The sequence below is a fragment of the Triturus cristatus genome, chromosome 10 (genome assembly GCF_964204655.1).
Source record: "Triturus cristatus chromosome 10, aTriCri1.1, whole genome shotgun sequence".
NCBI classification, from domain to species: Eukaryota; Metazoa; Chordata; class Amphibia; order Caudata; family Salamandridae; genus Triturus; species Triturus cristatus.
In genome coordinates, this window is record NC_140593.1 from 662,364,949 (window position 1) to 662,377,102 (window position 12,154).

The 12,154-nt window shown below is 48.3% G+C and overlaps 1 protein-coding gene across 2 annotated transcripts in view; it reads left to right on the forward strand.

Annotated features, from left to right (window-relative positions):
• Positions 1-12,154, forward strand: part of CFAP70 (cilia and flagella associated protein 70) — a 960,887-nt gene that overhangs the window by 799,423 nt on the left and 149,310 nt on the right. For both annotated transcript variants that reach the window (XM_085628140.1, XM_085628139.1), the window contains exons 22-23: positions 5,263-5,415; positions 10,038-10,199. In XM_085628140.1, coding sequence (XP_085484266.1) covers positions 5,263-5,415; positions 10,038-10,199 — 315 coding nt within the window. The remainder of the gene's footprint in view (positions 1-5,262; positions 5,416-10,037; positions 10,200-12,154) is intronic.

Sequence of the window (12,154 nt, forward strand, 5' to 3'; positions counted from 1 at the left end):
CTGACTCCATCTGCGCCGTGTCCGGCGCCGTCGACGCCAGTTCCTCTGGTTCCTCCGACGTCGCCGACGTCGGTTCCCCGAATCCGGTCGAGGAGGGAAGCCCAGAGGGTTTTGGAGGAAAGAAGATATCGAGAGGTGGAAGAAGGTGAGGTTGATTCTTCTTCGGACGAATTCGAGGGCATTAAGGAAGCCAGTGGGCTGGATACGACCCCAGAGTGGGAACATGCATCTGCCAGGTCTTCTCCACCTCATGAGTTGGCTCCCTATCATCTGCTTTGGCCCGGGGTGTTCCTGTGGCAGATATTTGTAAGGCCGCGACTTGGGCCTCCCTCCATACTTTCGCAAAGCATTATTGCTTGGACTCAGAGATGAGAAGGGAGGGCCACTTCGCGCGCTCTGTGTTATAGGACTTTCTGGTATAGGAAGGTGGACACCCTCCTCCGGGAGTGGGGACTGCTGTGGGAATCTATTCACAAGGTGAGGAATCCACTGGCAGATGTATCCATCAGAAGAACAAGTTACTTACCTTCGGTAACACTTTTTCTGGTGGATACAGTATCTGCCTGTGGATTCCTCACTGACCCACCCGCCTCCCCGTTGTCCACCTTTGTATACCATGAAATAGGTCTTGTTGATATGTTTTTATACTTTGTTGTGCAATTATAGGAAATGCTTGTTTATTTAGCATTCTTTTCCTTTGTATGCTATGCATATGTGTTGGTGTATTGTATACTGTGTATGCTTTGAGTCTGTCGTTAGTCCACCTGTTCGCCTCGAAGGCACGGGGAAAAAATGGGTGGAACTGACGTCATCACGCCGACGTGGGCTTCTTATGGCTCCGGTGACGTCGATCGGAGTCGCGAGCGGAGCCGGTGTATTATGACGTCGCCCACGTCGACGTGGAATGCGTTACGTGGAATGCTGGCGCAGGGGATATTCACAAGGTGAGGAATCCACAGGCAGATACTGTATCCACCAGAAAAAGCGTTACCGAAGGTAAGTAACTTGTTCGTTTGGTCAGTAACCTCTACACCATACACCAGGTGTCTTTCCTTTGGGGGAAGGAATTTGGAGTAAGTGACCTTAGCCCATAAAATCCTTAGCAATTATCGCCACCATCTGATGGAGACTTCTAGCTGCAGATTCCTTACCTTTGAATTCCCCAGACGTCAGGCTGGATCCAAAAATATTTGCTGAGCAATACCACTTGCGTGCGCCATCTGGTGGCTCCATTCGGCTTCATGTGACATCATCGGCATCGGTAGCATCGGTAGCATCGGTTGTGACGTCGTGGTCACCTATATATGTGCCAACCAAGGGGCGTGGATATAAGTTATTTTCCTTCCGCACCAGTTAAGCGCTGATCTGGGAAGAGATACCCCCTGTCACTTTTGAAAGGCTTTTTCTCAACTTTTTGTCGACTTCAGAATTTATTCCAGCTTCGTTTGCGAGAATGTCTTTGAGGAAGACAGGGTTCAAGCCAGGTGGTGCCTGTCACCGCATGATGTCGGTTACCGACCACCACCTCGTCTGTCTCTGGTGTCTCGAGGGCGACCATGATTCAAAGTCATGCTCAGACTGTCGGGCTAGGGCTCCTAAGGCCTTGCGGGAGTGGGCTGTGAAGCACCTTGTGGCCCGGCAGTCAACACTGTCCAACGAGACTACGTAGAGGTCCCGGTCCTGATCCAAGAAGAGGAGTTCGCAGGACCGCTCCCAGAGCCCAAAGTCCTCTTCATCCCACTGGAGGTCTTTGGGACACTCGGGGAAGAGGCACAAGAAGACAAAGAAGAAGTCCAAGTGGACTTCATCTTTTTTTTTTTTTAACATATTTTTATTAATTTTTGTCAGCAAATCATTGTTCAAGGAGTAGCAATCATTACATTCATATCGTGACTTTACAGAGTACATAACAGGCATCATTTTAGCGTATCTCCAAGTGGTCCTCTAAGGTGTTAAACATACAATAGCCTACTTGTATCACAGGTTGGTAACCACAGTTGCATATGTCTCTTCGGAATTTGGAGTGGACTTCATCTTTTCTTCGGCTGTCGTCCGTCGATGAAAGAGTTAAGGAGCACTGATGCTCAAGGCACGGTTCTGAGGAGCCGGAGCCAAGGTCGACTTTGTGCCTGCCCCCCTTACCGGGAGCCAGAGCAACCCCGGCTCAAATTAAAGAATTTTACGAGGCCATGCTCCTCGTATTTGACAGAGCCGACCCCTCAGGTCCCGCAGGGTCGTAAGGGGGGTTCCATTGGATTCGTCAAGGCACCGGTGGGGTCTCGGGGATCCTATCAAGGATACTGGTCAATGCCGACTGTGCCATCGTGACCTCCACCGGCATCAGACCCGAAGTGCGTGCCTTCAGGACCGCCGGTGCCCACCGGCTGTGCCAATCCCATCCTTATTCCCGACGACACAGAGTCGGAACGGCGTTCCTCGATTCCAGTGCCAATTGAACCCAGTGGTTCTTTGTTGTCGCCTGAACACTTTGAAGATGTGTTAGGCTCGAGAGAGGAATGGGAGGTGTCTATGGACCATTTAGAAGACCAGGATGATTCTGCAAATCAGTTGGACGGGTATGGGGAACTTGGGGAAGCCAGTGGACTGGACACTTTTCCAGATACTGGCATGCTCTCCCTACCAACTGTGGCTACGGAGGAGGGAGCATCTTATGCCATGGTGGTTAAAAGGGCGGCTGCGGTCCTAGGACTAGAGCTGCCTTCCATGCAGGTCAGGACTAATCTCCTGACCAAAGTGCTTTAGCCTGGGGCTTCCACCTCTGAACCCCTTTGCCTTTTAATGAACCACTAACTGATGTCCATCTAGGCACGTGGTCCAAGCTTAATACAGGGGCTCCTGTGAATAGGACAATTGCACTCCACCATCACCCAGCTCCAGGCAACCAAAAGTTCCTCAGCCAATACCCCCCCCCCCCCCGAAAGTTTGGTGGTACAGGCCTATACATCCCAGAGTTAGTTCCCTTCCGCCTCTCCGGATAGGGAATCCAAGAGGCTGGATTCACTTGGTAAGATGTGGTCTTCCTCGAGCCTGGCATTGCGGTCGCTGAATACTGCATGCTTATTGGACCGTTTCTCCCACTCCCTCTGGGAGGCGGTTGCGCAAGGGCTGCCACATGTCCCGGAGGAGACCTGGGCTGTGCTCTTTCAGGCAGTTAAGGATGGGAGAGGTGCAGCAAAATTCGCCATAAGGTGTGGCCTTGATATGACGGATTTGTTGGGCAGGTCAATTTCCACGACAGTAGACTTGAGGCGCCATGATTGGCTTAGGACAACTGGCTTCCCGCGTGATATGCAGGCAAATTTGATGGACATGCCTTTTGATGGAACCCGCCTTTTTGGGGCGAAAGCAGATTTGGCCCTAGTGAGGTTCAAGGACTCTCAAGCTACGGGCTGATCCTTGGGCCTTTCTTCTACACTTGGTGGCCAGTCTAGTTTTTGCCCATTTTATGGCAACGAAAGGGGCAGAAATGTGTATTATACTTTACACAAAGGTCTATTGACCCTCTTTCTGCTTCTTTTTCCACTGTTCTTGTATTCATTCTAACCCTTGCCCAACAGGGCTCTGCTTTGGGAACTCTCAACTGTTATATTTCTGCTCTGTCTGCTTTTTTTGTGGCTGCCAGACCAACCTTCTCTCTTTAGGTCTTCGATTGTAAATAGGTTTCTGAAGGGGCTGGTTCACTTGTTTTCTCACACGCCCTTTGCTATGCCGCAGTGGGACCTTAATTTGGTCCCACTTATCTTATATCTGCTACCTTCGAGCCTTTATACAGCGGTCCCCTCCGGCTGCTTACCATCAAGACAGCCTTTTTAGTGGGGATTACACCTGCCCACAGGGTAAGTGAGTTGCCGGCGTTATCTTGCACACCTCCCTACATGTTGTCTTTTCTGGACAAAGTGGTGCTTCACACCCGTGCTTCATTTTTGCCAAAGGTTGTGACCCCATTCCATCTGGGTCAATCCATCACACTGCCCACCTTCTTTGCTCCCCCGCATCCCTCTAAGGAAGAGGAGTGTCTCCAACATCTGGACCCAAAGAGAACGTTGTCGTTCTACCTTGACCACACAGAAGAGTTCTGGACGACCAACCCTTTGTGGGGTACGTGGGAGCTAAGAAGGGGCCGGTAGTGCAGAAAAGGACCATCTCTCACTGGCTCGTTCTCTGCATTAAGATCTGCTATTCCCTGGTCAAGAATCAGCCCACTGAGGGATTAAGGGCCCATTCCACCAGGAGAAAGGCTGCAACTACGGCCTTGGCTCGATGTGTACCATTCCTGGACATCTGTCAGGCAGCAACATGGGCTTCTTTGCACACGTTTGCCAAGCACTGCTGCCTGGACAGTCAGGCCTGCAGGGACGGGCATTTGCCTGTTCTGTCCTGCAGGACTTTCTAGTATAAAGTATTGGTCAGAAACCCACTGTCGGGATGGCACTGCTTGGATAACAAATTCAAAGGTAAGAAATCTGAGCTAGAAGTCTCTATCAGATGAACAAGTTACTTACCTTCGGTAATGCATTATCTGGTAGAGACTCTAGCTGCAGATTCCTTACAGCCCCACCCATGCTTCCCCGCTTTGCGGACCAATTTTATTAGAGCTAGGGTTACTTCCCTTTTCAGGGCCCTAGTTTTCCACACGACTGCGTCTGTTACTTCATGGCTCTGCGCTCCTAGTGTGGAAAAACCAAAAAGTACTGACATCAGCGCGCCTGGGTGGCGCCTATATAGGTGACCGCGACTTTATAACCGATGCTGCCGACTCAGTCACGCGGAGCCGAATGGAGCCACCGGACGGCGCGCGCTAGGGTATTGCTCAGCAAAAGTTTCCGGAACGAGGTTTAAGGCACAGTGGCAAAGGGAGATTGAAAGGGGATCAGGAGAGCAGCAGGGAGCAGAGGCTGAAGGTAGGCTCCAAGTCCTGAGAGAGAGAGAGATCAGAAGGAGAAATACTAGCTCAGTTTATTTCAACTCATCAAGAATATATACCTATCTGATAGACTTCTAGCTACAAATTCCTTACCTTTGAATTTCCCAGGCATCATGCTGGATCTGGAATCTGCAGCGAGATAGAGACTCTACCAGATAATGCGTTACCGAAGGTAAGTAACTTGTTCTTGTGTGCCCCTCTATGGTCTCTATTGTCTCCCACCCTATGATGCGTCACTCACGTGCATGCTGTTATTCCATTGTATTGTACGTTCCTGTTGTGTTTGCGCTGTAGTCATATGGTCATTGCTATTTCAGCTTGTTCAGCAGGCGTTGGCTCATGAGCTGCTCTCACAGGATGGGGGCCCAAGTTGTAAGTACTACCTGGCACTGGCTAGGACACACCTGCAGAAGAAGAAGTTTGCCGAGGCGGAAGAAAATCTTACCGCAGCGGCCCAGATCAGCTACCAGGTGAGATGTACCTAAATATTACATATAAACACATTTAGAATATAGACAAGTCAGTGACCTGGCCAAAGAGTGCATGATTGAGCTGAAAATTGATCATAAATTCAAAGCTGTTCCAAACAGGGGTCCCAAAAATACATTTTGCCCCCAATTCCTTAAGAGGTCCCTGGGTGAGACCAACGGTCGCGCATTAACGAAGTTGTGTGTCCACTGTATGTTTGCCACAGTTATTCATTGCCAGTTGGAGCTTAAGATCCTTTCACTCCCTAGGTTTGGCCAGTTATTGTTTCACGATCAGTATGAAATTAGTGTTGGTATGCTGTGAATGTTATTTGTGTGTTGGTCCATACCATTTACAAAAATGTCCCCACCTTACCCCTCAGTTGAGCGTATGTCATGTTATATATTTGAAGTGGGCCTTAGTTCAGAGGCTAAGAAATACTGGAACTGGTAGAGATTTAATCATGTCATACCATACCCCTTCTCATTACTCCAGTTTGTACCAACTGACTTCCTGCATTTTAATGTGCAGGGCAATATTTACTTTCTTCACCAAAACACCCTCTCTGAAGATATACTATATTTAATGTCCACAATTACCTCACAAATGGCAGTGATGTCATCATCTAAGCCATTACCTCTTCATAACGTCCTCGTCCCAGTCCTTACATCATAATATGGATCCACATCCTGGAGACAGGTACCTCACTGCTTACCTAAAAGAAAAGATTTTAAATGCCTCCCACTCAGTAAGTTCATATTAAGTTCCACCTCTACCCAGAATCCACCTGCTTTGTTTCTCTCCTCTAGTAGACATATTTGTGCATTTATGCTTTTTGCTGACTTCCTGTTCCCCTGCCTGTCCTGTGGCCAGGATGTGGCTGGTCATGCATGTGATGTTGCAGCGTCCTTCACTGAAGAACGTGGAAATGCTCCACCTTTTTTTCTGGAATATGGGCTAGACTTGGGCGTCTCCCTGTGGTCTGTATTGGTCTTGCAGCTTGTTGGATGTGTGACCTGTCTCCATCTCCCCGTGTGATGGCCTCTTGTTCGGTTGTTGTGTGCTCCTGCAAGGTTTTTTGGGGTTGTGCGCAATTGAGTTGGATGTTTGGCCTATACGTTTCTGGCTCTCTGGCTTGGGTTTGGTGCATACACGCACTGTGTGTGGCATTTGGGCCACTGCTACTGGTCAATATCCTCCCCTCTTTAGAGCTCAGGAGCAAGCTGGCCATGGGTTCCCTCATGTGTTCCCTGCTGGACTTTGGGTTTGCGTGATGCATGCCTTGTTTCCCCATTTCATTAACTCAGCTATGTTCCTGCCTTTGTTGGGCTAGTTGGTGCGGTATGGCTCTTGTCCTAGCTGAAGTTAGTGTTGCTCTCCTTGATTGTTGGATGCTGTTTCCTACCAACATATAGGCTAGATTTGGGCAACTTCCCCTTGTACTCTCTGCTAAGCTTTGGGCAGGGATATGCCTATTGTGTGTGAGGAGTGGGTGTCCCCATAACAATACGTACAATACAATACACCATTTTTCTTGGTGCTTGCTGAATTTTGGCTTTCTTTTGTGCACTCTCTTGAGCTAGAGGCTTTTGGGATGTGTGTCTGAGTTCCCGCACTGACTGGTTGGGGTTCTTAGGATTAAGGGTTTGACACGGGGTCTACCTTGTGATATTCCTGGGTTGGTCTTGCCTTTCCTCTGTCCATTGCTGGACAGCATGGTGCTTGTGAGGTGGAGAGTTTTGGGTCTCAGCCTCAGTCCAACATATGACTATTTTTGCTCCCTTTTTGGTGTAAAGGGTTTTTGCGGGCTGTCCCCAGTGCTTCTCGTGTACCTGAGACTTTGTTGAACCTTCTCCTTACTGTGCGAGTCCTGCTTTGGCTGCTTCCTTTTGTGTTTTATCTTGTTTACAGAAGGTCGGGGGCTGTTGGATGGTAGCTTCACCCTGGCACTCTGCTATGACTCGGTGTTTGTGAAGAGTGTTCTAGCACTCCCTGATACACCATGCAGCCTTTCAATTTTCTGGCGTGATAGTTCTTGGAGGCTATCCAAGGCTTCCTGTTTTGTGTTAGTCTTTGGCCGACTCTCCTCTGGGTGTTCTTTACTTTTGTCTTTTTTGTGTTGAAATTATTTTATTGAATTCACAAATGTCAATGAAAATGAAGCCGAATACATGCAGCAAAAGTATAAGAGAGTGATACGATTGTCAAGTGTTGTGCATATGAAACCGACAATAAGGAGAGGGGAGAGCAGACCCAGTGTAACAGGTAAGCAAGCAAAAAACCTGTGGGAGAGGGGAGGATGGGGGAGAAAAAGGGAAAGGGGCTGGACAAACAAAGGCAGGGAGGGGGGCCACGGATGGTCAATTTTCTCGTAGGAAGAGGGACCGAATAAGGAGGAACTTATCAGCCCTATCCATCAGGTGATAGAACACCTTCTTGTAGGACGCAGTCCTAAACATGGCCGCAAGCCATTCCCCGTGAGTTGGGACCGGCAGGGAGCACCAATTACACAGTATGCAGATTTTTCCCGTTGTGAGAGCGGTGGTGAGGAGGCGGCGAACATGGTGTGTTAGCTGGGGGAGGCCTGCTAGGTTGCTCAGGAGTAGCAGCCGTTAATAGTGGGGTGTGTATATCCAGGGTCTCCCCCAACATGGACCCTACTGCGGTCCAGAAAGGATGGACCGCGTTAATTCCGCGAGAAGGTGAACCATGTCACAGGATGCATGGCCGCACCTCCAACAGGAGGAGTGGGGCAGCAGACCCGCAGTGCAGAGCCATGCCGTCATCCAGTGTATTTCATCCTGGCCTCTTGGGTCCCCCTTCAGGGACTCCAGTATCTCCACCCAGTCCTCATCCTCAAATTCCATCCGGTGATAGGTCTGCCAACCCTCTCTGAAGCTCTCCACTTGTGGCTGTGAGTATGAGTGGCAGATCAGAAGGTTATACAGCCAGGATATCACGCCCTTAAACTGGCTCCACATATTGTCTCTACCAGATAATGCGTTACCAAAGGTAAGTAACTTGTTCATCAAGGTACGTGAGCACTAGGGATGGGGGAACAAACCAGGGCCGGGGGCCTAGTTTGCTCACTAGACAGTGGTGCAGTTACATATAGTGCCAGTGCTGGGTTTGTGGCAGGCCAAATTCTTCCTGCAATGCCACAAAGGACTTGAGTTTACCCTGAGAGAGCAGGTGCAACAAGGTATATATGCCCTCCAAAGCCGGGAGTCCAGTGAAGCCTGTCCCCGCCACTGCAGATACCATGATTACGCCATATGGGTACTTTGTCATAATGGCAGGTATCCAATGAGAGAACTTGTGGGCTCGAACCCAGGTTCTTTACAATGTCTGGACCACAGTGTTCAGGGCTCCAGCACTAGCAGGTACGGGTAGGTAGAGGGGAAGTAGCCCCGGCAAGCCATGCCTGGGCCGGTTATCAATTGTCATCCTTAACGAGGGATCCTGAACCCGGGTATGCATGAATGCCAAATGCGCCAGGTGGAGAGCTATACAATAGTGCTCCGCGGACCTGTGGGCGATAAGTTTCATAATAGCTAAACAGGGCCTCACTGGCCCCCAAACAAAGGCCTTGATAGCCTTGTTCACTTGTTATAGTTTCAAGAGAGGCATCAGCATGGGGAGCATGCCCAGTACGTAGGTGAAGCGGGGTAGGGTCACCAATTTCACTGCTTGCGTGCGGCCCCAGAGGGACAGGTTCAAGTGCGACCACTAATCAGTCGAGCCACAAGTGCTCCATGAGTGAGTCGAGGTTGTCCTCTATCATGCGCTCCAGGCCCTTAATGACATGGACGCCTAGGTATTTTAGGCATGCATCCTTCCATTGAAATGGGAATCCATGATGGCAGCACAGGTGGTATCTCTAAAAAGCAGGAGGGCCTCGCTCTTATCCCAGATATGACAGCAACTGCTTCAATGTCCTCCAGAACCCCAGGGATGGAAGTGAGCAGGGCTGAAAGAGTAAGCAGAATGTTGTCTGCGTACAAGTATAGCGTGGAGAGTCCACCGTCAGTAGGGATGCCCTCATTCCAATCCGACTGGCGAAAGGCTGCCGCCAAGGGCTCCATGACAAGGAGGAAGAGCGGAGGGGAGAGAGGGCAACCCTGCCGCTTTCCACGGCGAACAGGGAAGGGGTCCGAGAGAAAGCCAATACAGTTTACCTGCACTAAGGTAGAGTCATAGGGCCATATGTAGGAACACATTTTTCCATAGATACAGAATGGGCAAAACCCATTGATACATCTGGCCCTAAGGGATGAAGTCCGCATTCACACCTTTCCTCTCTTTTCTCTTTTTTAAACTTTTGGTGACCCTTTTCCTTGTTGTGTCTTGATGTTTCTGATCCTCCCCCGTCTTTTTCATTCCACAGCTAATTTTCTGTAACAAGTGACTTTTAAGGTTTGAGCTGAATATACTTCTTCTCAGCCCAATACAGTTCTTATATATTAACTGCCTTTTATTTACATCACTGTTTACAAATACTCATACAGACATGACACTCTTTCTTGCTCCATCTGTTCACTGGTATTTGCTCCCATCACCTAACTTCCTGGGCCCTGTACCCTACTTGCTGTGACTAACTTCAGATTATTTTCTTCTAATCCAGAACCCTGACGTCTGGGCGATGACTGGACACCTGCACTTCCTGCGTGGCAACAAGACTGAGGCCAAGGCCTGCTATGAGCGAACGCTCAACTTTGTGTCGGACGCTAGCGAGACTCACCCAGTCTTCTTGCGCCTTGGATCTATCTACCTGCAGGAAGGAGAGGTAAGGAATGGCGCTGTCTGTTGAAAGCCTTGCTCACTGTGTCATAGGACTCAAGCTGTACTCTAGTGACGAGGCCCAAATTGGCCAACATCAGTCTTGGGTTGTTTGTATTCCTGTTTGTGGGGACCTGGCCTGGCATTTCCAGCTAGACTGCTCCTATTGGAGGACCACAGCTGATTTGCTTGTTGCTGCTTTTTGTCTGAGGTGGTATGATGGGCAAAAAAATGAGTGACTAGATCGCACCCCAGAGTGATTATCATTGCCTGAGACTGATTCAAGCAATGTACGCATCACTTTAATTTTTCCTGAAAGCCATTGAAGGGCCCTTTTTTGGCCTGTCTCTGATCTCTCTTTATCAGGCCTGTCAGGAGAAAACACTGGGTGTTGCTGCTAAAGTAATGCATGTGCAACACAAGGGTCTTTATTCAAAAGAATATTCACATGGCTGTAAGAGAGAGCTGTCCAAGGGTGTTCATTTGTGTTAATTCTTGCCTTGCGACGGCCATTACTTACATAGTTTGACTGAATGTTACGCCATTTGAATATGACTCCCTATTCCTATTTGTAACTGTGATGTGGTCAAGGCTCTGGTGACTGCTCTCAACATTTAAGAGACACTAATCTAGTTAACTATAATGCTTGTTTGGGGCACTAACTTTCCATGTTGCATAGCATCATAAGTACATTAACCAGCCAAACTTCATTGTATCCTGTGGACACTGTTGTCCATGCTGTGGAGCTTCCTATAATTATATTGCCTTAAAAGTGCTTAGAAAGCTCCTTGTTCGCCTGAGGGTCTCATGACACTTGTGAAGCCTTTGAAGAAGAAGGACATTTAATCTAGAAAACAGAAGAGATTTAAGCTTCTTCCTAAAAGGCAAAAGAGAGTGAGTCTGCTTTAGCTACAGAGGTAAATGGTTCCAGAATGTAGGCGCCAGCACCAGAAAGGCTTTCCAATCTTTAAGGGATTTCCTAAACCTGGGGATCTGAAGTAAATTGGCAGAAGAAGATCTTAAGTATTTACCAGAAGTAAACGGGATCACATTGACTTTAAAGAAAGTCCAGAGCATGGCCGAATAGACATTTATAAACAGTATAAGGGAATTTAAAAAGCACTCTGTTATGAATAGGAAGCCAATATAGTTTGAGAAGGAGACACATGACTTTCGAAAATTGAAGAACCTGCAGAATATAATACTATGATAAGTAACCCACAAAATTACATGCTAGAGATGCTGACACACAAATATTTACTGCATCCTAGGGACTGACCCACACATTGTACCTTGGGGACAATAACCTGCCACAATGTACTTTATCTAATGAATAGTAATATGTTCCCCTCAACAGCCTCAACAGACACTAATCCACCACACTATATGTATCCTAGAGACATTTTCTAGTTGTCAATCCACTGAATATACATTTATATATTTTGATAGCAAACTACACAGAGTAAACCATTTTTGGGCACTGCAGAATAGTGCACTGCACTGTTGAGGAACATTGCAGTGTAGGCACAGGACACCAGTCCACTACACTGCACTGCTTCCTTGGAACAATATCATACTGCCCTGATTCCATGGGCATTATCCCATTCGCTGTGATGTATCCTAGTGGTACCGACCCACAACACAGCACTGCTTCTCTGGGGCACCTACCCACCTCGCTACACTGCACACTAACAGTATTGTCACACTGCAGTGCATCCTTGGAATAGTAACTGTTGACACTGTAGGATGACTCAGTGAGTTCACACTGCCACTGACATGAGCAGTCATCCGACTTCACAAATTTCAATCCTAGTAAGTCAGACTCAGCTTTCCATCCTTCTGGGGGCTGGTAGGGTGTGAACTGGGTACCATTAAATAAATAATAGAACGTGGAAATGTCAGATATGCACTGTAGTAAAACAAGGTTATTGTTATGGTTGTTGTTTCTAACATTATTATAAT